General features: G+C 39.2%; 1 protein-coding gene across 2 annotated transcripts; it reads right to left on the bottom strand.

The window, feature by feature from the left end:
• Positions 1–433: 433 nt before the first annotated feature.
• On the bottom strand, positions 434–26,269 carry EXOC5 (exocyst complex component 5). 2 transcript variants are annotated; one of them, XM_062495785.1, is made up of 18 exons: positions 26,209–26,269; positions 21,748–21,839; positions 19,326–19,473; positions 18,756–18,950; positions 14,484–14,548; positions 14,007–14,035; positions 13,750–13,859; positions 13,212–13,256; positions 12,962–13,102; positions 11,796–11,878; positions 11,139–11,348; positions 9,839–9,986; positions 7,679–7,787; positions 6,872–6,992; positions 6,374–6,460; positions 3,999–4,107; positions 2,832–3,047; positions 434–2,694 (listed from the first exon to the last, which is right to left on the bottom strand). In XM_062495785.1, the coding sequence occupies exons 1-18, from the start codon at positions 26,233–26,235 to the stop codon at positions 2,506–2,508; spliced, it is 2,124 nt and encodes a 707-aa protein (XP_062351769.1). In that variant the 5' UTR covers positions 26,236–26,269; the 3' UTR covers positions 434–2,505. The 2 variants fall into 2 exon arrangements, with proteins under 2 accessions (XP_062351769.1, XP_062351768.1); XM_062495784.1 differs by lacking the exon at positions 26,209–26,269 and having other exon boundaries at positions 21,748–22,741.
• Positions 26,270–26,334: the final 65 nt, after the last annotated feature.

The raw sequence follows: 26,334 nt of genomic DNA, 5'->3' as shown, positions 1-26,334 counted from the left end.
ATAAATAAATGCCTATGTTGTAGGAGGGAACATTAGACAGGCAATACTTTAACTCATTATATGAACATTAAAAGGCATATTTGTATTTTAGATACTATTTTATTGCATTCATAAGCCACTGGAAATATTTTTCTAAATTATACGTTATAAGAGGTCTAAACTTAAAAATGTGTGAAAATTACAGTTCCTCCACCCCATCCCAATCCAACTTGCCTTATAAAATAAACTTACTGACAATACAGCCTTCTCCAGAAATAGAAACTTCCAGTGTGTGCATGGGGAGGTTTTTAAAAGGAAGGAGAAAGCTCACACCAGTGATAAATTTGGTCAGTAAAATTACTTTTATTCTTTTTTTTTTTTCTTTTAAATAGAAGGGCTTATACAATTGAGTATAAATATCTTTGAGGAACATGGGAATGAAATGAAAAAAGTATCTGTAAGGAATTCTTTTTATTGAGGAAGAGTTTACATACCTAAGTGTTCACCTACTTTTTGCTGCTTCCTGTTAACAGGCATAATGGAAATATTGCACTGAGCATATGCATGGAGAACACAGCTAATAAAGCAAATAATATGGTAAATACATTTCATACAACCTTAAAAAAATTCAGTCATACAACAAATTCTGAAGCACTTCTGTGATCTGCAATCTCAAGATGATGTTCACTGTTCTGAAGTGTTAGCAAATTGACACTTTTATTTTTTTTTTTCTTTTTTGTAGAAAGATTTTGTATTGGTTCATAAAACCACAGCCTTAAAATTGTTGGCTTTCAGTTACAGAGGTAACAGAGAGGTATCATCTGAATTCACATCAGAGCTTTTGGAACAAAAATGGCAGCAGTACAAGCAGGTGCCTCCTCCAGTGTCCAAACCCCTTTGTGGCTTTGGCATGGCCAAGGAACAGAGCAGAGCAGCCCAGCAGAGCAGCCAGATACCCTGGATGCTGTGAGCCAGGCTGGCATCCATTCCCTTGTTTACCAACAGAATGCTCCCCTAAATCCAAAATGAAGCAGGAGAACCCCAGCCAAGCAAGAGAAATTCCAACAAGTCTTGTCAATACTGACCTCACCTGGGAATTCATTAACAGAAGAGAAAACCAAAATTCTTTGACAAACTCATAAAGTGAATGGATAGAAATGCTGCTCTGCAGAAGAGAGAAAAAGAAGTTTCTGTAAGGTGCTGAGCCCACAGTAGAAGGAACGTGTTAGAAAGGATTTGCTCCACTGCAGTTCCAACCTGGCTTCCACAAGAGCCCACTCTGGAAAAAAAAGGTCTGTTTACAACAATTTCCAGCTGCTTGTGGAAAAGCTACCCCAGATGTCTCAAACACTGCTGTTGCTTCAGTTCACTGTATGCACACTGTGGGTCCATGCCAGGAGCTCCCAAATAAACCCTGGAGCACAACAGACACAGACAGTCTCTGTCCAATATCGAAGTGGAAGATCAGTGGAAGAGAAGCTTTCACACACTTGAACATTTTATATTGCTCAGGCACTGAGGATCAATTCTCTTCAGCACAAGAATTTACTACTCTAGGTTTTTGCTGGAGCCATTCCTGCCACATAGGAAAAAGTGGGCTACATTTTATCCTTTCACTTCATTACAATTTGAATTTATTTATATACAAAGTAAGAGAGGAAAAAACTTCTTTTATAGTAACCCAACAATGGGCACCTTCATTTGCAATAAGGACGCCTTAGTCAAGGCAGCTGCATTTTATTTAGGAGCACATATAAAATTCAGTGTGCTGGTAACAAACAGAAACAATAATGTCAGATCATACAATGCCAGTACATTCCAGTGGGCCCTTGACTATTACATTAAAAAAAACCAAAATCAATGCCAAAGAACCAAAAATAAAAAAAAACCACCAAAACTTTTCACCACTTTAGTTCTGTTTAGAATTCCACACAATGAATAAATTACATCTTTTTGGGATAGTGTTTTACTCCTACATCTCAAAGAAATTCCAAGCTAATTAATTAGAGCAAGAAATTACATTGAGCAGGATAAGGTTTTAAATGAAAGAAATGACTTAGAAACACCAATCAAAGATAATTTGATTATGATTAGCTGTGCTGAAGTCTAAGTCATTAAAATTGATGAAGAATGTTTTTACACTGGTCTATTCTATGTAATCCATTACCTACGCTATGCTCTGTAGTTCAAGTCCAACAAATGGTATCTGATAATTCAATATTGAAGACTAAAATACTTTTAATGCACCATTTGCTCTCCTACACCAACATTTTTCCAATTAAAAAAAAAAAAATCAGTAGCAAGTAGATTTGTGAAATTCTTCACTGGGAGAACTTGAGCTAACATGAAACATCATCCAGATTTTTACCTGCTCGCCTTCTACAAGATCAGGTTTAAATATGGCTGCTACTTTAGCCTGAACAGTCACTGTCCCACAGAAGTTACACCCATGGCTGGTAAGAAATAATTCCCTGTGCTTTCTAACAACTGAGGCTGCCCAAAGGTGCAAGATTTCCTGCCACGCTCTCAGCTGAAGTGGCGAGCCAGACGAGCAGACCTGTAGTCGACACGCAGCTGGACAAAGGAGTGAAGGATGTTCTTGTCCAGGTTAGCAAGTTGTTCTCCTGAGCAAACCTGCTTCAAATTATCTGGGGCTACAACCAGAAGGTTGCAAAGTGCATGCAGGGTATCAAAGAGCTGTAACACCAGCGCAATCTGTGGGCAAGGGGAAACAAAAGAAATAATTAGAGTTGCTTGAAGTCTTTTAACAGAATATCCATCTACATCTTCAAAACCCTTCCTCCCCAGAGAGGATTTACAACCATCACTTCCCTCTTCATGGACAGGCTCACCTTGAAGTCTTTGGCACACTTCCTGTACTCAGCCACATCACAAATGGCCAGCATTCCTCCCATGCAGCTGTAGGAATATTGCTGTAGGTGTTCATAGATGAGGCGATGGAAACGAACCCCAAACTCCATCAAAACTGTGTCCACATTCTTACCATCCATGGAATTCCTGATCTTTTCCACCTGTTTTCTAACATAGCCACACACTTTAACACAAGCCTGGATTAATAAAAATAAAAAGAAGTAAATAAGAATTAGGTAATCTACTTTATTCCACATCATATGTAGAACTTCAGTTACTAACTTTGATTAATCTCAATGATGTGCTGCAAAAGTTTATTCTCCAATTAATAATTTTCCACATTTCTTTTTATTTGCCACACAAAGATGCAAAAATGCAAGCAGAAGGATGGATGCAAGAAAATATTCAATTAAGTTATAGTTCATATCAGTTCAGAATAGAACATTATAATTTGGATTTTTAATTTAGTGATCCACTAAAGGGGTACATGATTAAAAACCTCCTGTGAGTCACAATTACAAATCCAAATTAACAGCCACGCAGGGATTTTCACCCTTCCCACAGAATACCACACTCTACATCCTACTGCTGCACTTCTGCCATTCCCACCTGGCTGCAGGCATTTGGGGAATGCTCTCACTTCTTCCCATCGAGTTTGTCCCCTACTCCTCCCTGCCCTTTTCCCTAGTGTGAGCCACCCCAGCAGCCCCTAGGCTGGGATTCACACATACTCCCTGGAGAGACAGCACTGTGCAGCAAGGTGTGCATGCTGTACCTGTGATGCTTTGCCATGTTCCTGCCATTCTGAGAGGAAAAAGCACCCAGCAACTAGAGAGTACCTGATAATTGACCTTCTGAAACTGATAGCTTAAAGCTAATTACCAGCTAAAAGCCTTGTTCCAAATTTGGGCCTCTTGGGAGGGGAAAGAATGTTCCAGTTCCTCCAGCACCCACTGGCTTGTGCCTGACATTAGATAAAAACTTCTCGTGTTCCTTTTCAGCTTGAGAAAATAGGCCACAACAGAGTTTGGAGGTGCTTGATGCAAAATGGAAGGAAATGAAGCAAATACCCATGTTGTCTAATGTGAGTTTGGTAAGGAGCATCTTGTACCTGATAACACTCAGGAGCTGGGACTTTGGTTACTTACATTTGTATATTGAATCAGAACATTGTTTTCATCTTCTGGTTTGAAATCTGTCTTCTTTTGCTCTGCAGCCAAGATGTGCTTCATTTGTCCAATCATACAATTCAGTGTCCTTAAGTTACAAATAAAGATTGGGTTTTGAAGGGAACTTTTTCATTTCCTTGACTTATATTTATATATACTGACATGATTCTGGACAAAACTAAGCAGCATAAAGCAACAAGAGAAAAAAAACCAACCAGTAGCTAGCATTTTTCTATAGAGATCTGCTTGATTTTATGTAAGCAGTTAGGAAAAGGAGCATCAGCCAAAAAAAAAAAAAAAAGAAAAAAAAAAAAACCTAAAAAACTCTTTCCTCCAAGTTCAGTGTCTTGGAGCAGAGCATGCAGCCTGCTGGCTTGCTGCTTTTAAAGGGACACATTAGTTGTGAGGTAATCCATTCAAATGCAGCCCTTCAGAGAAATTGGACAGCATCCGTCAATGCAGAGAGAATCCAAAGGAAGCATTCCAAGGAGTTTAGCAGAATTAGATCACATTGCATATTAGTCAGAAGCAAGTATTAGAAAACACTTGGAAAATAAAGGAAGGGTGAGGGGAAAGAAAAAAACCTCTTCCTTTGCCAGAGCCTGGTATTTCTCTTGTTCCCAGAAAACTAATGGAGTTTTACAGCATCAATTATTTCTCCTTTATAGGATTTATCTGCTCAGAACATTTTCTAAGGTCAAGGCCCTGCTTTCCTTTGAGTCCAAAGCAAAGATCAAACAGCAAGGCAGGTGACAGAGGCTGCAAACCTCTCCCAGTACCCACCTTGGCCAGGAACATCCCTCTGGCTCTCTTCTCCTCCCCCTCCCTTTCCTTCACCCCCCTCATCCCCAAAGCCTTCCCAAAGAAAACTATCAAGGACACTCCAGGCTTTGAAGGATTCAAGCTGGGGTGGGGTGGAGAAGAACACATGTAATTCAGAGAGGGAAAAACCTCTTTTTTTTTTCCTATGCATAGAACTCAGACTTGTATTTCAGATTTACTTCATTCCAAGTCCACATACCAACAGAAATGTAAAGAAATAATATCCTGCATTCTCCTCAATTTCCATTTGGAATAAATATTCCCAGAATGCTGTTTATACAAAATACATACTGAGAGAAAACCATTTTAACTAATTCTGTTTGGCTAATGAATCAATTTTACTGATGTAGATGTGAATGGTTTTCAAGAAGCTGCACTTGGACTTTTCCAGACTGGATAAAGCTGAAACCATCAATGTTTTGAAAATTTGCTTTATTTTTTACACTCATGCCTTTAAGCAAGACAATCAATTCTCAACAGCATCAGTGGCACCACAAAGCAGCATGAAACAGCCCCACAAACACATTTTACATGCAATGTTCATCTCAAAACTAATCTCTTTTTTTATGTGCTGAAACTTGTCTTTTTGAATTCCTCATCCATAAAGCTCTGAATGTACTGTCTTCTGGCAAGAACTTCTTCTCCTAAGTCTTTAAGAGATTAATTATTTAACACAAACAGATACAAAGCACTGTAATACTGATGATTCACCTGTATCTGTCTAGTTCTAAGCTTATGGTATCAGTGCTTCAAGTATTTCCAACTTTGTGTTTAAACCATTAAGGTCACCTGCAGCAGGAGCAGCTAAAATCTCAATTGCCACCTTACATCCCCTATTTCCAACTTTCTCTTTGCACTTGCAGAAAATAATACACCAAACCAAAAGTAGGGCATCACACAACAGCTCCATTTCCTAATATTAAGCTCATTAGTTTATTATTTTCCTCTGCTGCAAAAACAGCTGTGATTTTAATTTGCAATTTTTACAGCTATCCCCTCATTCTTATTCTGAGAAACAGAAAAAAGATTAAATGAGTCACAACCTCAAAGCAAGTCAATGTCAGAATCAAAATTATTCCAGGTCTCCAGACTTCCACAACTCGGTCTAATCCATAGCACTGCACAGATCCCAGCAAATCATTTAACCTATTTTTGTCAAACCTTGCTCCTAATGGAAATCCTGCAAGTGTTTAACCTATTTCAATCATCATTTCTCCCTCTTTCAAAGTAGAAAAGCACCAGTTTGAGACAATAAGGTAACAGTGAATTTTTGCACTCTTTCAACAAAAGCAAAATCCTTTAACATCTTTCCAGAACCATTTACGGGTCAGAAATCTGCCATGGAAAACATGATCCTCTAACCACAGAAAATCTAAATTTCCTATGCACAACAATGTATGTTTATCTGTTTAAAAAAAGAAATTAAAATACCAATTTTGAGTACAGGAATAATTCATGCTTGGAAGGCCAGTCAATATCTATCACAAAGGTATGGTATAAAAGATTAAGGGAAAGTTTTAATCTCTACTTACCTATCAATGCCCATATCCAGCTTCACTTCCATTTGTTCTATGATATCCTTTTTCTTCTGAAGGCATTCAGATAATTTAGGAGAAGAGCTGCACCAGTATAGAAGATACATGACAGTGTTAAAATATCAAAACAAATTTGTCTGCTGGGTTTGCTGCTTCCAACAGGACCTAGTGAAGATTTCCCACCCCAGCAGGAAAAGGGCACAGCCACAAACCCCTCTGAGGCCCACCTGAATGCAGCAGCAAAATCTCCAAGGAGCAACATGTCTTTCCTTCCTGTCAATATTCCTGGAGCTCACCCTCTCCCATTTGTTTGAAAAGGAACCAATTTGTTTAAACTTCCCTTCTTCCTCCTCCCACAATAATACTTTATCTATCTTCCACAATATCAGGTTGAACTAGTCCAAGCATGAACTCCTCTTAATAGAGATGAGAAAATATTGCTTTCTTCACCAAAAAAAAAAAGACCAGAGGAAATGTTCATCAAAACAAAGGTACCTGATCAATGGCATCAGATGATCATTGAACTGCTTGTCAAATAAATGGAAAATAGTATTGGCTTGGTGGACAACATCCAAGAAATAAAGATTTGCATTCTTTGAATCAGAAGAGGGAATGCCTAAAGCAAAGAAGGTTTCATTAGAAGTGTAATGATACGCAGTTCTTATAATTAGCATGATGACTTTTTAAATATGCAGATTTTTTCCATGAATGCTTAAATCACAGGCTTAAAGTTTGAAAAATTTACCACGGTGCCATATATAGAATTCTTCTCATAGCTATATTGGTAACAAGCATAAGCATAAAAATACCTCACTGGTAACATTTCTGAAAGCAAAACAGAGCAGCCAATTTTAAAACTCCTTCAGAATGTGAGTTTGATGCTGTCTTACAAGACAGACAGGTTCTCACTGTCAAGATTTAAATTTTTTTAAACAAGCAGTTTTCTTATTTACTGTCACTCTAAGCACACAAATATATAAACAAGCATGGAATTCCTGTAAATGTTAAGATTTAATATAAAAATATTCTCCTGTTATGACACGGAATACAGAGGCAGGGAATGCTTAAGTCCCAATTTCTGTGATAAAAATATTTCTAAAGACAGGAGCACGTTTGCATCTCTGCATTAATTCCCCAAAAGAAAGTTCCACTTTAGAAGCCATTAAATGTCAACCCCCAAACATACAAAACAGATTTAATTTAACCAACACATCCTGAACAAGGCAAATCAATAAGGCACAGCAAAGATCATGTGCACAGAAAGGCCAAGGAGATGAAATGCTCAGGAAATACTGTACTCACCAGCAAGGCCTGTTTCTAATGCATAATCGATGTGTTCAGTACATAAGAACTCTACAAGCATAGAAAAAATTCTGAAAGCATTCTTGGGTAAGTCAGAGGGATCAGAGAGCTTTAAAGAAAAAGAAAAAAATATCCTAAAGGTCAGTTCTACATAGATTTGAAAGTTTATTGGATATTGCATAGGGGATAAGCTTAAAATGTAACAAGTATTCCAGAATAATTGGAATTTTACTCCAAATGAAAAGTATCCATGCACAGATTTATTCAGGAACAGCCTTTAATATCAACAAACCCTTCAGCATTTACAAGTAAACTGAAGCTGCCACAGGATGCTACAATAAGCAAAAGCATTAACAGTTTCTAATAATAATAGTAAGAGTAATAATAAAAGAAGATATTAATTAATAGTCCTGACAAGAGTTTTCCAGATGCAGTCTCAAGAACCACCTAACCTGCCTGCCACTAGATGCTGGGAAAATGCATGCAGAAGAGATTACTCTATGCATATCCTGTATTTTTGTTCTTTTAATACTCTCCTGGCACTGGCCACAGTGAGAAGCAGGACACTGGGTTAGCTGGACCTCCAGTTTGTGTTCTTTTATCACTGGAGCAAAAATAATGCAGCTGAACCTGGGCTACATTTAGCACAGTTCAGCTGGAGTCAATGGAGCATGAACACTTTTATTAAGTGCAGCAATGCCCACATTTACACTCAGCATCTGGACTTTGATGAGCTGTAAGCAACATGGGATTTTGGACAGCAACCTGTCAGCAAATCCCTTTTCTAAAGAAAAATGTGACAGGGCTTTTGTACCTAGGAAAAACAGCTTTGGTTCTTAGGGAATTAGGTGAAGACTTTCATAAAGCTTCGAGGAAGAAAGATTACTACTGCAACTCCAGGTAATTTATACAACACTCACAAATATTTCTGCTGTATTTCCCCCCAAAAAACTCAAAAAAACAACAACAGAGACTCCCAAACAGTGAAATGTTTCAATATATGGCTACAAGAAAATTACCAATTTATTTTTCCTAAAGCAGTCACAGCTGGTAGAAACCTGCACACATCTGCTCTGTGACATAAATACCACAATTAGTTGGCCAGGGACTAACTTATCTTTTGCACGGTGAGTTGTTTTGACCACAAACCCCTAAATTCTAAAACCCTAATTCTGGAAATCTCCTTACATGCCAAGATCCACTGGGGTTTCCACTCAAATACAATTATTTTAAAATAATTTATATTAAATCTGATCCCAATAGAAAGGCAGAAACAAAAGGTTGTGCACATGTGGAAAAACCAGTGTGTATCATGAATTTAACAACTGCTTCTAGCAACTATGATATTGAGAAAAATAATGATCTACCTGTTTGCCTTAAAGTCACTGATTCTCACCCTGAGGAAGGTGGTGACCCCAAGGGTGTGCACATAACAGTCCTATGCCTGCACCCTGCTCTGTCTTTGGCACCACTAAGTTTAAAATATTAAAATGCCTAAATATCTGAAGTTCTTCTGCCCTAAGCTCATTGACAATGTTGAAGGAATTAAAATTTCCTAGAAATCAGTGTGTTTAGCTATGTTAAAAAATCACATTTAAGTCTGCAATTAAATTTCAAGGGTTTTCATTTACACCAAGTACCAGACAAATATGACTGACAGGCAGTAAAACCAGCAATTTAATCAGAAGGAAAATACCTTTTTCATGTTAGACTTAAGCATTTAAAGAGCTGTAGAGGGTTACCAAGGTAAATAATGTTTAAGACTATTCCTCTCAGCATTTTATTGGTGATCACTCACTAACATAAGAAGAAATTACACCTGAAGGCAGGAAAACGACTGCTGAACTATTCAGTGTATTTTTAAAGCAGGAAAAGAAAACCACACTAAAGGTTTCTCAGGTTTTGGGTATAATTTAGTAAGAAAAGCAATGCAGCCAGTAGGTTTAACCATCCCCACTTCTTACAAAAACAGCCAGCACTAATACTCACAAATTTCAACTAAATCCACATGGAAAAACAAACCCTCAGCCTCTACTGTGGCTCCATTTCCATGAAAAACACACGACACAATCTGACAATGTCCTTTCCTCTTCCTATCACACCTTAAACTTAATCTCACAAAATTACACCACTAAGGGAGATCACAAGAAGCAAACTTACCCTGTGACATCTTTCAAAAGCTTGTTTGGTTTCTTGCAAAAGGTTAACCACCACTTCTTGTGACAGGAAAGTTTCCCCATGTGTGTCAATGCTTGGCCCCAGGGGTAAGTTTGTTCGTTGCCTTAGTCTCTCTTTGAGGTCTTGAATACTGGAACAAAGATGGACCCCAAGAAGATTTCACAGGGTGGAAATTCTGGTACTCAAACTCAACCATAATTTAGGATCTTTTAGTTGTTAACTCAAAAAAACAGGACCCAAGTCACAGTTTAGGAAGTGCAAGCATTAAGACAAGTCTTACGAGCTTTCAAAACAAAAATTGCCAGTAAATGCAAAACTACCACCTCTGATTCCATGGTCAACTGTGCTCTGGAATGGCACATTCTCACATGGGAGCAGCTACTCCCCTTGTGGGATGAGTGATTTCACTGGAATCCTACAGCATTTCTGCTCTGTGGACAAATTTAGCCTCCATCCACTCTGACACAAGCACTTTCCAAACACTTCCTATCTCATCCACACCCACAAATCCTCTCATCCTCATCCACTATGTCAGCAGTTCTTTATTTAGTCAAGCATGCTTCGACACATTTCCATGCATAAAACAACCCATACAGTTACACACTACAATAAATTTAATTTTCCCCAAGAAAATTAAATTTTCATCTTTTTTTTTTAAATTACTTCACTGCTGCTTTTTCCATATAATTCCTGACACACTGAACACAGCAGCTCTTTGAGAGGTGCAGTAGCCTTAGCACCTCTGCTTCACCCAAGTTTGAGTACTTCCGATGCCATTTCTCACTACTCCTTCATTAGTTTTTCTACCCTGAGGATAATGAAGTCTTGTTTTACCTTTCTCTAAGTCCATTGCATCTTCTGGGCTCACTAAGAGCTTTCTCACTGACATTGCTATGGTCTTTTCCCCTTCCTAGGTCTTGGGAGGGGACCACAAGACCTGGGCAGGTGAAAAAAAATGTATGCTTTTAGATACACACATATATACATGCTTTAGGTACCTTAGTTTTGCTTCAGTCCTTTTGTGGATCTGGATCCTAAGTTGAAACATAGGTTTAACTGGTATTTTTCATTTCCAGTACGTACAAATACCATGCACTGAGTACATTTCACATGTACTGAGAGCAACACACTTTTGAGCAGAACATAAAGTGAAAGCAAATGATAAAAAGCTGTAGGTCTTCAGCAGTTCATCACTGTGCATCTGACATGGCAAATACAGCCTTCCTCCCCTCACCACCTCCCTTCCACTTCAAAATTACAAAACTTCCCAAAAGGAACTTACCCTCCAGTGCCAATGGACCTCTTCTGGTGGTTTTTGGAATCATAATAGCGCTGCAGAATCATAGCACTCCTACTTTTCAAATAGCCAATTTCCACCTCAATGTAATTCTCCAAGTAGGAAATGAAAATGGCCTTGATAAGCTTAGACAAGAAAGTCTGCTTATCAGTACCCAAGTTAAATTCCATCAATTTGCTTGACAGATTAGTGGTTCTTTATGCAAAAGAAACAAAGAAAGGAAGGGGAGGAAAAGGTTGAATGTGGATGAATTACAGCATTACACATTTGTAAAGTACACAGCACAACAGAACCCTGATGGTGATTAAGACCTGGAGCAGTTTCTCATTTAAATAAAGAATTTCACATAATTCATGTTTAATTACACACAGCACCACTGCAATCAAGTTGCCAGTGAGATGGGGAGGACTGGCTTTTGCACAGCTTTAAAATTACTCTTGAAGATCACAATAATACCCATTGAAAATAATAATGGCCATTTAAAATTTTCCTTAGGAAACCCATCTCTGTAAAGGTTAATAGTCATAAAAATTTTCAGCTTTTATGAGAAGTTTACATTTTTGGGCTTCTTTTCCTTGACAATAAATCTGTTTATTTTCCAATAGCTGCAATCCAATAATTTCATCATTGGTATATAAATACCTTGTATATAGATCATAGAGATTCTTAAGATACTGTTCTGCATCTGATTTCCTGTGTTCTTCCAGCTGGTCCTTCACATAACTCTGCAAAATTTGGTACATCTGTTAGAAGATCAACTGTCAAGTTATACTCACTACTTCCTAGATTATATGGAATTTCCTGCAAAGTGTAGCTCTTACTTGAAGGAAATTCATCTCTCCTTTGTTTTTAAATCTCTAATTTACATTTCCTGCATTATCCACAGAGAAGGTTAAACACACTTGCAGAAGTGATTTAATAATACAAACCAGTAATGTGTGAAGCAAACACAGAAGACAGATGGCTTTGAAAATATGTCTGACCAACTAACAGAAAACCCTCTCACTTTAACAACCAAAAGCACCAGAGGCCTCAGAGCATTTCTGCAGATGACAGTAGGCAAAGGAGATGGTTACATATTTGCTTATCATAATACACACACAAAGCAGATACAAGCTTAGAGCCTTCTTATCACTGAATATTTGGACAAAAGTATTATTTACCATAAAATACTCATTCAAAACTGACACACAAAATTGGGGTTGAAGCACAAGCTCAATATCTACTATAAGAACAACATCTACAGGGAAATTGATTTTTGCAAGGAAAGTCATGCTGCTGACTTTAAGAACTTAAGTGAATGTACTTGCAGAATAAAAACTTAGTATTTTCAACTATTCTAGATTTTCATAAATATTGTATTAGCTGCAAGACAGTATTCACAACATCAATTATTTCCACTTACTCAATGCTAACCTCACACATGATACCCAAATCCAAGAATGGGAAAATTAAAAGATATTAAATGTGGAAGTTCTTTTCCTGACATATTCTTGGTAGGGGGCATAGAGAAGAAATCAACTCGTGTATGACATTGCATGAATTACCCAGTGAACACAGAAATTCCCTATTAATTTTACATATTGAGTTTGAGTACTTGTAGTCACCCTGTATTCAGTGCACAAGCAGATTTTTTTCATATGGGCTTGATTATCTGTCAGAATTGTTACAGAGCAATAAGTTGATTCTACACCCTTATACGAAGATTACAAATACTGTAAATGCTCATTAATTGCTATTACTAGATAAAATATTTTTTTTATTAAGAGGTTCCTCAATGAAATTCAACATGTTAAAATTTGAAATACCTGAAGTTTAACTTCAAAGATATTTTGAATGAGTTTGGCTAGCACGGTCTCTGGATTACTAAAGATTTCTCCAACTTGCTTATTCACTCTCTGGCAAAGAATGGCTGCATCTTCAAAGACATCATTCCTCAGGAACGCACCCTAGGGATTGAGAAGCACATTTTTAGAATGTATTTACAACAACCTATAGGATTAAATAAATCAATAATGTGATATAAATAAATAAATTACGTTAAAAAAAGTCCATTACCTCTTGACACTGTTTTATGTACACATCAACACAGTGGGAATAGCCCTGTGGAAGGAGCAAAACAACTCCATGTTAGAAAAGGTTGTTGATACTTTCAGTACAAAACAAAATCAACCAAATACAATGCCTGTGAAAAAGTTACTTTAAAAAAAAACAACCAACAAAACCAGAATTCATTCAAAGCACAGACCTTTCCAAACCCATTTTTGTTACATATCTAACATAACTCCACTTACTACCACTCTGTGTGGATCTATATCTCAAGCTTCAAAACTCTTTCTCAAGCATGAAATTCAGGTCACACCCATGCAAGAAGAGATTATCTTAGAAAGTTCTCCACTGATGCTGCCCCCAATCCCCCTCATCTGCCTCCTTTATCCCCCTGCACTTGACTTCAGATTGAACACCTCAGTCCTGAAGTTACACATGATCTGACATGAGGGTTGTGCCCACGCAAATACATTCACTCAAAACAGGCACTTATTGTACCATGAATCGGTTTTATTCATGTATTTAAATTAAACCCCTCAGTTTTTACCTTAAAGTGAAGCAAAACTGCTGCTACTTCTCTCATTCTGGAGATTTCTCCTCTGCGCTGAGCATTGGTAAACTCTTGAATTAACTGGCACTCTAAATCATGGTATTTACCTGGAGAGGAAAGGGGATAACAACAAAAACCCATCAGGCTACGTAATTCAGGCAAAAACTGTAATACTGACAGTATTGCTTACTTCTTTAATCATCTTTTAACAATTCAAATACAGCAATATGGATTGAACTGGATAGATAACTTACTTGCTATCTTTGATTTTACTTCAGAAAACCTGTTAACAACAACAAAAAAAAAATACAGCGTGATTAAATTCAAATCCACATCACATGAGAAATCACAGGCATCCTGGATCATGAACAGCAGGCATTCTGCTTAAAAATGAAAACATGCAGCACAAAGACGACAGAAAAGTTCCCTGCTTTATATCCCTAAAAACCTACAAGCATCTAATTCAAATCTAGCATTAAGTCAGCAAAGCAAAATTATCCCATTAAAAGTCTGTTAAGCAGTTTAGGATGTGTATGTAAAGATGATCCTACAACATGAGTGCGTGAACACAAATTTGAGAATAGAGGAGAGAGAAATAAGCACACAATCCAGCTCAAAAGCTCCATGAATCACTAAGCACAGCACCGAAAGGGGAGACAAGGGAAGCATCAGAAAAATCATAGCTGTGTGAAGATTTAATTTCTTAAAAAGATGTTCAGATAGATTTTTACCTGTCAAAAGGCAATTCCTGTGCAATCAAATGCAGTTTCTGAATAATATCAGCTGCCTCTTTAATCTGGTGAGAGGAAAACATGACAGAGTCATTAAAGAAAGTCTGATTTGGGGCTGTTCCTTTCCTCCCCCTGCACTGTCCAATTTTCATACACAAAGTTCCTATCTCTAAAGCTGGTTGAGTTGACATACCCGTGGAAGAGATCAACCCCTTCAAGTTCTCATATGTAACTTCTAAGATGCTTAAGGTATTTTTCCTTAACATAAAGTAATTTAGGTCAAAATAGAATGGAAAGTCACATTCTATGTTCCCATTGGGGATGTCTGTGGAGGTGTGTGAGCTGTCTGGACAAAGACCTCATACCAAAAAAAAAGCCATGACCGTGCCTGGCATAGAGAAGGGAGAAAGGGGGAAAAGAGGATCAAAGCAGAGCATTCTCCCAAAGAAGGAGAAATACAAGATGTACTAGAAATTATTAACTCTGAGGTCCAAAGCAAGAATCAAGAATGGAAGTCAGGTAATTACACAGTGGCAAATTAAGAGTAGCTGCATGAATACAGAAGTTAATAAATAGGTAACACAGCATGCAAATCTGTGCTCTGTTCTGGGTAGCAGGACCTTTTATCAATTATTCTTCCACCATCAGTCAGCACAGGAAGTGCATCTAAGCTGTGCTTAGTGACTGCTTCATTAGGCTGAATAAAATGATGGAAAACCCAAATTTCAAAGTGTGGGGAAGGCAGCTAGTCACAACTGAACTTGAGTGGATTTAAAGCAGTGCTGGCTGGGCCAAACCTGACACAGCTGGAGCACATCTGCTGAGGAGCAGCTGAGGGAGCTGGAAAGGGGCTCAGCCTGGAGAAAAGGAGGCTCAGGGGGGACCTTGTGGCTCTGCACAACTCCCTGACAGGAGGGGACAGCCTGGGGGGGATTTGGGATCTGCTCCTGGGGAACAGGGACAGGAGGAGAGGGAACAGCCTCAAGTTGTGCCAGGGGAGGGTCAGATTCATGTTAGGAAAAGAATCTTCATGGAAAGGGTTGTCACTGGCACAGCTGCCCAAGGCAGGGGTGGATCCCCATCCCTGGAGGGATTTCAAAGCCATGTGGATGTGGCACTTTGGGACATGGGTCAGTGGTGGCCTTGGCAGTGCTGGGGGAATGGTGGGCCTTGAAGGTCTCAGAGAGTTTTTGCAACCTGAATTATTTGATGACTAAAAGCTTTATAATCTGACACAATGGAGAACATGGAGAATATGCAGTTTATCTTGCTCTTCCAATTAGTGATGATCCAGGGAACTGAAGTGAGAGGGAAGGAAGCAATGAAATCCTATTCTGCCACCACTTAGAGCAGGCTGGATTAAAACTTTTCAAGAATAGAAGCAGACACACAGGTAAGAATAGAGAGCACAGGCATCACACCAGGCTGGTTGTTCAGCAAAAATAGGGACACTCAAAGTGTATCCATTCTGACTATTAAGAGCAGCTTATGTTTTGAACTGTCAGCTTACAATAGCCTCTTAAGGCAGAAGCTGCTACACTTCTCAAATAAATCCAATGAAAGAGCAGTTATTTCTATTAGCTTGCAGCAGCATTAATACCTAACAACTGGGATCTACAGAATTGTCTGTATATTAGCAGTTATTCACCAAAGCCACAAAATCAAAACAAACAGAAAAAAAAAACAACTAAGAAATCCCACAAACACAACATTTTCTTTGTTTCCTCTTCCCACAGCAGCTGTTAACTAACTTAGATTTCATTGAATTCAGGACTTTTTCTAAGCACAAGAGAAGCCATGACAAATCAATTCTCCACAATTTCTGCTTAAATCTGGACACCTTTAATTTTTAATTGAATCAGGCTTCTGTAAATGATTAAAACCAAAATAAATATTTATCTTGTAAAATACATCTTAAAGGTTATAATGTATTTGGGAAAAAACAGCTGAAAAATCATGGAGAAATACTGGCAAGATAGAATTTTAACAAAAAACATGCACAAGTGAAAAGGTCTAATGAAATAATATTAAGTATAGAACATAAACACAGAAAAGGACATAAGAATAATAGCAAACATATTAAGCAGAACAATGTTATTGCATGATAAACAAGTGAGCTGCTGATGATTTTGATAGTTTAATTGTCTTGAATGGTGTGATTTGCTCACTTCAAGAATCTTCAGTACAGAAGGAAGATTGGTTAGCTAGCAGCACAAGGGAAATTACAAGGATACAGAGGATGAAGACACAATGCACAGAAAAGGACAAGCCAGCAAGGAAAACCTTCACAGAGGTAAGTCAGAAATTGCTCAGCATGGCTGGGAGAAAGTGGGAAGCAACAAATGGAGTGTAGGAAAAGAAAAGAATCCAACAGATTTTAAGAACAGACACTGTTGAGGAAACTGTCAATTAGAACACAACTGTATTACATTCTTTTTGTGCCTCTCCTTTCCCAGCATCCTCTCAATATCTCAAAGAAAAGTCCACACTTGTGAGGGCTGGCAGAGCACAAAAAAAATCCTAGCATCCTCCATGACATTATCTAAAACCCTCCTCAGTTTGAAGATCAGAAGACACTGACAAAGCACTAAGGTGTCACATTTAAGAACATTTGTTACCATCTCATACTTCAGAAGTATTTTTAGTACAAAGATCCATTAAGATGTAACAGCTCCCATCTGGGTAGGCTCTTGTACAAACACTGCTTCAAGTTATTGTTTAAACGAGGAGGCAAAAAGTTCAAGAATCCACCTGGCTGAAGTTAGCCTCAGTAAGATAACTTGTATCCAGAAATTCTTGTTTGTGCTCCTACACCCTACCCCTGCAGGACTGGCACAAAACTTAGGCCTTTACATTTGTATTCCTCCAGATTTGATGAGTATCTTACTATTCTTTGAGGTGTAAAGAGATTTAATTTCTTTACAAATTTCCAGGTTTAATCTATTTATCTACCAAAATTTTCTGGTCCTCCATCAGGATGTATCATGAAATTTTCATTTACAAATATAGTGAAAGTTTAATTCTTTGAGCCTCTTGAGCAGACAGCATATCATCCTCTAACTTACGTTTTGTTATTCACCATGCTGCCATTAAATACTTGAAAAAAAAATATGCATGTTTTATTACCCCTTAGAAAAAAAGGAAAAGAAAAATTTTGCAGCTCTGGGAAAGGCTATCCACAGAAGAACTTCCTGTGTGCTGAAACCTTTCTGTTTCCCTTGGAAATCAGGGAAGTTTCTCTCTGCTCCCTCTTGAATTAGGCAAGCTATCAACTGGTAATTACCATATATCCACAGACCATGAATCAAAAGTCACCGTGCAAGTGACTCCTTGGGAATACAATTATATAAAATGATTAGCTTTTCATTTCCCTGAGAGATACCTCCAGCTCAGAGGGGAGGGGGTGACTATTAACCTGTTCTCAGGTCTTCCATGAGCTGCAGCTCAAGCACATATTTTTTTGCTGAATGTGCAAATCAAGTTTTTGCTGTTTCCACATATTATAATTTTTTTTTTCCTGACTACAACCATACCACTGCACCGAATTTAAAGAGGGAAGGAAGATTCTTCAGAATGCACCACACAAAAAAAAAATGCCCCAACAAACCCAAACCAACACCTTTACTTAAACTGCCTTGGGAAATCCAATGTGTCCTTTTGCTTTGAGCTGTATTATTTCCTTTCAGTTTATTTCTGTTTGTCACACCACTCAGATTATATTTGCTTCATGAACATACTCTTGAAGCACAAGAAAAACAAAATGCTTGAACATTTCTTTGAAGTCTTCCTGCCTGGTTCCTCTAAATTCCAAGGGTGGAGACATAACCACAGGACTACACAAAGTCCAAAGGCATGCTGTGACAAAAAGGTATCCAAGGCCAGTGGACTGACCTAACAGAGCAAAGTTGCACAAAGAAGTTGCATTCAGAAACGTTCTGCTTTACAGGATGGATCTGAGGCAAGGGGTTCAAAGGAAAGAGGCAGATATTGTATTGCACTCCAAAGTTGCCCTCCCAGCGTTTCCCAAATCTCCGATAATTTCATAAAATGAAAAAATGCCAACATTGCCACATTAAGCATCACTGAATACAAATGCTTTATCAGCAATCTGCAGCCCAGCGTCGTTAATTTACATTTCAGAACAATGAAACTTTAACAAGTCAGTCACTCAGTGGTTTGAAGTCTGACCACGGTAAGTCATGGTAGCAGCTTGTAATTAGGGCAGTCCAGCTCATTGCTTTGAACTGCTTTCATCCCGCTGACAGCTCTTACCTTTTCAGAGTTTGTAAAAACATCAGACTTCAGCTCTCCATCCAGAAACTCATTAAAGTATTTCATCAGCTTCTGAGCCTCCACAGCCCGTTGCCGTGGCGTGTTTACCCCCTCCAGCTGGTCGCCAAGGTGACAGACCTTAGTTGCTACATAGCTGATGTGCTCATCCAGTTCTTGGAAATGTTGGAAGGCAACCTGGAGAACACAGACACTAAACTCAAGATTTCCATTTCACGCACTTCAGGAAACACAAGGTTTCCTTGTGAAGCCCAGTGAATGCAGATGCTGCATCTCAGAATCAAAGAGCTACTCAGAACTGCTAATTAATTAATTACACACAACCCACATAAAGTTTAGTGTCTTCCTTTAAATTATTGTGAAGAGTCCCCACTTTCAGCACTGCTAACGCTCATTAATGGAACGTGAAGTTATCTTCAAGCCTCCTTCCACAGGAGAAATTGTCATCACACCCTCTTTATTCTTATCTCAAACAGCAATGCCCTGTCAAAGGAGCACAGGGTGCTTTGAAAACTTGCACAGCTTCCCACTGACTCTACCCTTCGGATTTACCTGGTTGCTTTTCTGCAGCTCTTGTACTTTCTTGGCAAATTCCTTTGCTTCCTTCTGGCACTGTTGTTCTAGTTTCTCCACCTTCCTCTGAATCCTTTCATCCATTACCTGTAATTCTTGGATATGATTTACAAATTCTTCCAATAATCTGATTTAGAATAAAATACATGAAAACAGACATTAGTTTGAAAGACTTCTGAAGAGTTTAAAACACCAAAAAAAAAAAAAAGCAACTTGCATACAAGGCTGACCTAACCATGTCCGACTCAGAAATGTTTCTAGATGACAGCTTTAAATAAATAAATACATTTAAATATTTTAGGAAATAACATTATATATAACATAAAATATTTTAGAAGAAATCTGTTTCTAAAATTTTGTTTTAAACTACATCACCCTGGTTGTGTATCAACATAAAAACTCTGTGTATGGTGGGCCAAAGGAGAGAGGAACACCAAAATATCAATCACTCAAGAACATGCTCTGCCACAGATACAGAAATCCCTACATCCCCATCTACCCTAAATAAATCTCATGGGAAAAGAAAGCTTAGGCCAGTACATCCCTTCAGTGTAAGGGATACAACAGAAAAATATTCTCTACAGTACATGTTACTGTAAAGTTGGAAATCAGCATTACAGTAAGTAATTGTTAATAAGTAACTGATACAGCCATCATTTCATAATGTTCTTCTGGCTGACTTCACTTCTTCCTATAACCATTTTAGAGGGCTTTTTCTACCCTTTCCCATCATTAACTTTTCTTTCAGACTCACATTTTACTCCTCCCAATCCCAGGATAGCTGAATGCAATTCTTGAATTCCCTCTGCTCTTTTCATTCTATTCTCAACATCTCTCTCTTTCTCGTTCCTGTTTTTGTCCATTCTGTCTCATTTCAGTCTTATTTTCAGCTTTTGTTTTTTCTAAATATCCCAGTCACTGGTCAAGGAATGGATTAGTCCCAGATTCTCCATAGCCATAAAACTCATGCTAAGAACTGAAAACATCTGAAACATTTCAGAACTTTGCTGTCCAGGTTTCAAGTCAGAAGAGTCTTTTAGCCCAGTCAGTTACTTGAAGGCACAACTTCTTAAAGAAAACTGGACTGAGGCAGATGTTGGTGACTCCTCTCCTTGACTCCCTGCTTGCCAGAAGCCCAAGAGCAATCACACTGCAGCAGATTCCACAGAAAACCACAAGGAACACATCTAAGTTTACAGTACATTGAAAATCAAATTTAAACAACAGTGACACAAAGCATTCTTTCAAACAAAAGCCTAGAGAAATGCAGGCAGTGTCTATTAATTTTAACAAATTGATTCAGGCTGGGGTTTATCTTTTAAACAGGCCTTGTGTCAACTGAGCACTTATTCAACAACAACACTGCTCAATATATTGAGAAAGGAAAAAAGCAGAAGAGGCAGCTGCTAGTTAGGTTTTCAGATGAGAAATAAAGACTCCAATACTCTTTCTAGCAAACAAAAGCCAGTATCTTCTAAAAACAGAAAAGAAAAAATAGACACCAAAAGATCTGTTTCTTTTTTTATACTGATTTAGGCACCGTGCTCAATACTAGAAGATGCCACAAGAAAAATATTTACTGTTGCAGGTTTTGCCTGCTTATCCTGAAAAATATGGAAGTGCCTCCCAGAAGTGCACACAAGCAAACCAGCAGAAATGCAGAACTGTTAAACTGAGTCAGTATTTGTGCAAAATGAACTACATTGAAGTATACACTGGGCACAAGTGTGGAGAAAAGGCTCCAGAGAACAATGATGTGTATTTCCATGCTTCTTCCTGCTTAAATCACATGTAAAGCTCTGCATAGGATACTGGCCTCAGACTTAATGTCAAGAGTTCAGCATCTTGCTAGAAATTCAACAATATCCTTTCTCTTCTCAGATGCCTCCAAGGAGCCAGAGTGCTCCAGAAGAAATGTCCTTTGACTGTGTCAGGTTAATTTTCTGGTATTTTAGTAAGTCAGATTAGTTTGTCATGAGATCTCATCCCCAGAGCTGCCTCTCTTGCTGTTCTACCTTTTTGTGCCTTTTATTTGCAAACTATTGTGTCTTAAAACAAGGCAGCTCAGGAAACTAAAGTAAGAAATTAATTAAATTGGCTTAAATATCATAGCAGTGAAGCCTCATATTATGCTTGAATCCAGCAACTGTCTGACAAGCACAAACAATATCAATTCTCCTTCATTCAAGAGGTCTCAATCAGAAAGTGACTTTCCCTACTCCTGTTACTGAATGATTAGTTCTGAATAATTGGCTCATGGTCACAAACATTAGCAATTCTCCCATGTGAAAATCTCCTTGGACACACAGGACCACCACACACAGGCTTGTTATTTTATGCGGGATAAAACAGTACAGTTAGAGATAAAGCCATTTTGACCATTGTGCAATTTGATTTTTACCTTTTCGGATCGAAAGCTTCTCCACCTCTGGAACCTCCCCCAGGTGTTCTCCATGCCAGGCGTTCAATGTATTCATCTGCCACAAAAGGCTCCTGGCCACAAAAGAAAAACCCTTTACAATGTGCCACAGCAGGTTGTTCTTTCAGCAGGTGCTCATACCTCATTTTGAAAGTGTTTAGAAGCTTTACTCTCAAGTACAGTGTTGACAATTACTCTATCACCTCTTGGGCTTACATATTTTATTATTGAGAACACTGCTTTTAATATGGTGAGTTGGAACAGCAAGTTTAGATGTTATCAGACTGCTTGCAAAGAATGTGCTGCAGGTCTGTGAAAAGCTGGCTCTAAATGACATTATTTGCAGCTGAGCTTGTGGTTTGTCATTCCAAAGTGTCTGAACCCTGCAGCTGATTTGAGAGGTTACACCACCCCAGCCAGCCATCAGCTGCACAGCAAAACACGTCAGAGAATTCATCTGCCTACAAAAATTACGTGGCAAAATAAGGGGGTTTTACAGTCGTTCAACTCTCTGTCACACCATGGCATCACGCACAGAACTGACCAAAAAAAAAAAAAAAAAAAAAAACAAAAAAAAAAACCCCAAAAAAACAGCACAAAAAATCCCACCATGAGATGCCATTGGATGCAACCCAACATCAAACTGCTACTGCAGAAACAGAGCAGATAAAAATGAGGAAAAAAGGCATAAAAACAGACGATAAATTTGAATTCCATAAGCAGAAAAAAAAGGACCTGAGTGATACTGAAACTCAAGGTCACACAAGTTCTTTCCGTGCTTCGTAAAAACACCACTCAAGGGTAGAGAGTTCAGATTATTTCTCTACCCAACAACGTTTTCTGAAGGCAGAGGCCTCATTTATGTCCTAATACTTACACCAGCTCAAAGACTTCATCACATAATTAATACTAAATTACTCTAAATACAGTGCAAGTTCTACCATTAATAAAAATAGTATTTATCACTTCAACAGCAGTGATTAGGTACTAGGATCAACACTTCTAAGACCAGGAAGAAAAGTATTCCCACAGGAATTTTAAGCTGAAACAACCCAAAATAGAGCTGGGAGTGGCTCTGACTAATAGGGGTATCTGACAAATATGCCACCACTGCTTTTGATAAGAATTGGTTGAAAAGAAATGAAAATAGTAAAAGAGAAACAGATCTCAACAGGTATTACACTGGTCACTGTATCAATATGTCTGAAACTTTGTCAGGAGGAATAAGGAGGGGAAAAAGCAGCATTATGGAGTTAATTTCATAAGTAAAACCAAGGGTTGAAAAGCAAATATTGCCAGTTCAATGTCTGCTTCCTCACAAATTAGACCCTATCCAGTCAGGCCCAGCTACTAACCAGGAAGATAAAAGGTTTTTAAATATCCTTTGTTACACGCTGAATCCTGATAGACAGGGCAGAAGTTTCATCCCTCGGTAACTCCTCATCCACAGACTGACTCAAGTAACTGTGTTGTGCTCAGCCTCCTTGGCTAAACTTCAAAAATAACTGGTTGATACCACATAAAAACAATTTCCCTACAAGTCACTCATCTCTTTAACCAAGTCCTTCCAGATACACAAGGTGAAATTTCCTCTACAAGAATCCTTTCCATCAAAAACCAGTGCCACGTTTTCATGCCAAGTATAAATTCCTTCCCTATGCCATCTTGATATCTAAAAGTTTGGGAATACTTTTGCAATTTAATTATAGGTGAAATGAGTTATTAAGTGCAGTAACATTCCCTTCGGGGGAGGCCTCCAGCTTCACAATTACCTTAGGGCTCTTTGCAGGACTCACATATAATGGCTTTGATTTTTTTTTTTTTTTTTTTTGTTTTTGTAAAACAACATTTAAAAGTTTCTCTGCAAGCCTCTTCTCCTAGGGAAATCTGATGTACATGCCTCAGAACCCCAAAAAATATTATAATGACAATCTTTCTCCATCCATCATGCCTTTACACACCTCTAAATATCCCTTGAGTGCAAGTCCACACAGACCACCTGCAGCTCTCTTCCTGGAAAATACCTGTTTTTCCAAGAACACTTCAACAGTTTTCCAAGAACACTTCAACACTTCAACCTGCCCTTCAGTTTTTTAACCATATAAATCCTGTTCTGTATTATTTAAGAATTATTAATGGCAGTGGATATTATGTGCAAGATATTGATCAACAGAGAAATAAAATGAGATTTTTCTTCCAATTTTCCACAGCGGGTGTGCTAAAAATAATCTACTTGATTTATAAGGAATAAGTAAAGTTCAACAGCATTTTTCTAAGACATGATTTTCCAGGTTCCACTGCAGATCCAAAAGTTTGTACTTTAGTTTATACTTTCCATAGACATTTGCTTTTTTAAATGCTATGTTGATAACAGGGCTACTCATAGCTGACAGCCTAATTCTTATTTTAAATCTCCTATCCTGTTCTGCAGAAATTGCTGAAAATCAGCTGTTAAAAATGTCATTTGCAAGTCCTTTGCCTGTTATCAGATGAGCCCCAACAGTCAATTTCTTCAGCTTTGAACTTCCCTCCGGCTCCAGATGAATTAAGTGATCCCATCCATTCAGCCAATAGTCCTGATTTAATAAGAGATATGCCTGAAGTGGGGGATAACCTGGTTTGATCTGGTGTTTACAAATGAAACAACACTGGACCCAGCCAAATTAAAAACCAGCTTAGAAGTATCCACTGTTAAATTATGCTTTAAGTAATGTGAGGGATAATTCAATCCTTGTTGTATCCATTTGCAGCACAGATCGTGCTGTACAATTGCCCATATCTCTACTGAAATTTACTTCATAACACACACTCATGAAAATATGGTAATCAAATTCCACCCTCAGCAGACAGCTAAGGGCTATTCCCATAACAAGTACATTTTTATGTTCTTATATAAGGCAGCTATTTCAAACTAACCTAGTAGGCAACATTAAATTAGTGGACATCAACAAAAACTCTCTTGCCTTTGGAGTGAAAGAGAAGTGAAAGCAGGAAAGGCAGAAATACTGGATTCCATGCTGGAAAACATAATTTCTAGCCCCACTCTACAAGCAAAAGTCTCACCTAATTTGCAATTTCATCTTTATTGCTATTGCAGAATGGAAAAAGTTGTTGCACGACCCAAAGCAGCCAAAACACACAGTTTTCTTTCCACATTCAAGTTACCTCTCAGTCAACACCCCACAAAGAACAGAACAGTCATCATGTTGAGAAATCAAGGGGCTCCTAGAGTGGTGTAGGGAGGGTACAGAACCTGGCATCCAGCTACAGGAACACAGTATTTTAGTCCTGTTATTTTCTAAAGCTATGCAAACAAAAAAGATGTGAGTCATAACACTCGTGTGCCATCACAGTGATTCATAAATTCAAATGCACACAATGCATTTACATAAAACCCAGATACAGGAACTTCCAGAGAAGCAGGAAGACTCTTTCCTGAAGGCTGGGCAAAGTGTGTCCTAGCGATAACCCACCAGAAGAACAACCAGCTCTTGAGTGACTTGGAGAGCAAATACAGGATACCTGGGGATGAAACCACGTCCCTGTGAAAAGGAAGTGGAGACACCACACCTTTTTTTTTTATCACAGGTCACATCATGAGAGCTCATGGTCCAGGCCAGAAGCTGGAGCCCCAAAATCACAGAACGGTTTGGGTTGGAAGAGACCTCAAAGATCACCTCTTTACAACCCCCTGCCATGGCAGGGACACCTTCCACTATCCCAGGTCGCTCCAAGTTCCATCCAACCTGACCTTGGACACTTCCAGGGATCCAGGAGCAGCCACAGCTTCTCTGGGCAACCTGTGCCAGGGCCTCCCCACCCTCACGGTGGTCGAGAGGGTGATATTAATATTCCTAATATCTCACCTAAACCTACTCTCCTTCATCTTGAAGCCATTCCCCCTGTCCTGTCATTATATACTCCTGTAAAAAGGCCCCCACCCATCTTTTTTGCAGGCTCCCTTCAGGAGGGAGATGATCCTGGTGCGTCTCTTCCAACTTAGGGCACGCTGTAATTCCACGGGAAGAATCCGACCGACTCCTGCCATTCCTGCCCTGCTCCTGCGGGGCCTTGGCTGAGCTATTCTCCTTCTGTGCCTCGCATCCACCGCGGGTAAAGGGAGGGCAAAGTCATTTCCTTATTCGGTTCCAGCCCCACTGACACGCCGGCGCCGGGCTCAGGCAAGGGGATGCCTTGGCAGAAGGAGCCGGGATCCGGCCCGGGCCTGGACCCGTCCCCCGCCCGCTGCCAGCCCCCGGGAGCCGGCCGGGAGGGAGGCCCTGCAGCGGGGCACGGTGGGCACCGCACCCCGCGGGGCGGCACCGCGGCTCCCCCGCTTCCCCAGCCCCACAGCCCGCCCGCCCTTCCCCGGGGAGAGGCCGCCGCATCCCCTCAGCGAGCCGGCCCGGCCAGCGCCTCCCGGCCCGCGGGGCCCGCACCCACCTCGAAGAGCTCGGCCGTGGTGGACATGGCCGCAGGCAGGGAGGGAGGGAGGGAGGGAAGGAAGGAGGGCGGCGGTCCCTCAGCGCCCCTTCGCCGCCGCCGCCCCGCCGCTGCCGCCCATTGTGT

The sequence above is a fragment of the Cinclus cinclus genome, chromosome 6 (assembly GCF_963662255.1).
Source record: "Cinclus cinclus chromosome 6, bCinCin1.1, whole genome shotgun sequence".
Lineage (NCBI taxonomy): Eukaryota > Metazoa > Chordata > Aves > Passeriformes > Cinclidae > Cinclus > Cinclus cinclus.
This window is presented reverse-complemented; position numbering and strand designations above follow the sequence as displayed.

What these genes read in the sequence shown, in the direction of transcription:
- EXOC5 (XM_062495784.1), bottom strand. Translation starts at nt 21,911, where the DNA reads ATGAGGTATGAGCACCTGCTGAAAGAACAACCTGCTGTGGCACATTGT. An exon ending in AGTAAAATCAAAGATAGCAA is followed by an intron (nt 13,860 to 14,006) that starts GTAAGTTATCTA and finishes TTTCCTCTCCAG; the next exon opens with GTAAATACCATGATTTAGAG. An exon ending in CTCTATGATCTATATACAAG is followed by an intron (nt 11,349 to 11,795) that starts GTATTTATATAC and finishes TTTTGCATAAAG; the next exon opens with AACCACTAATCTGTCAAGCA.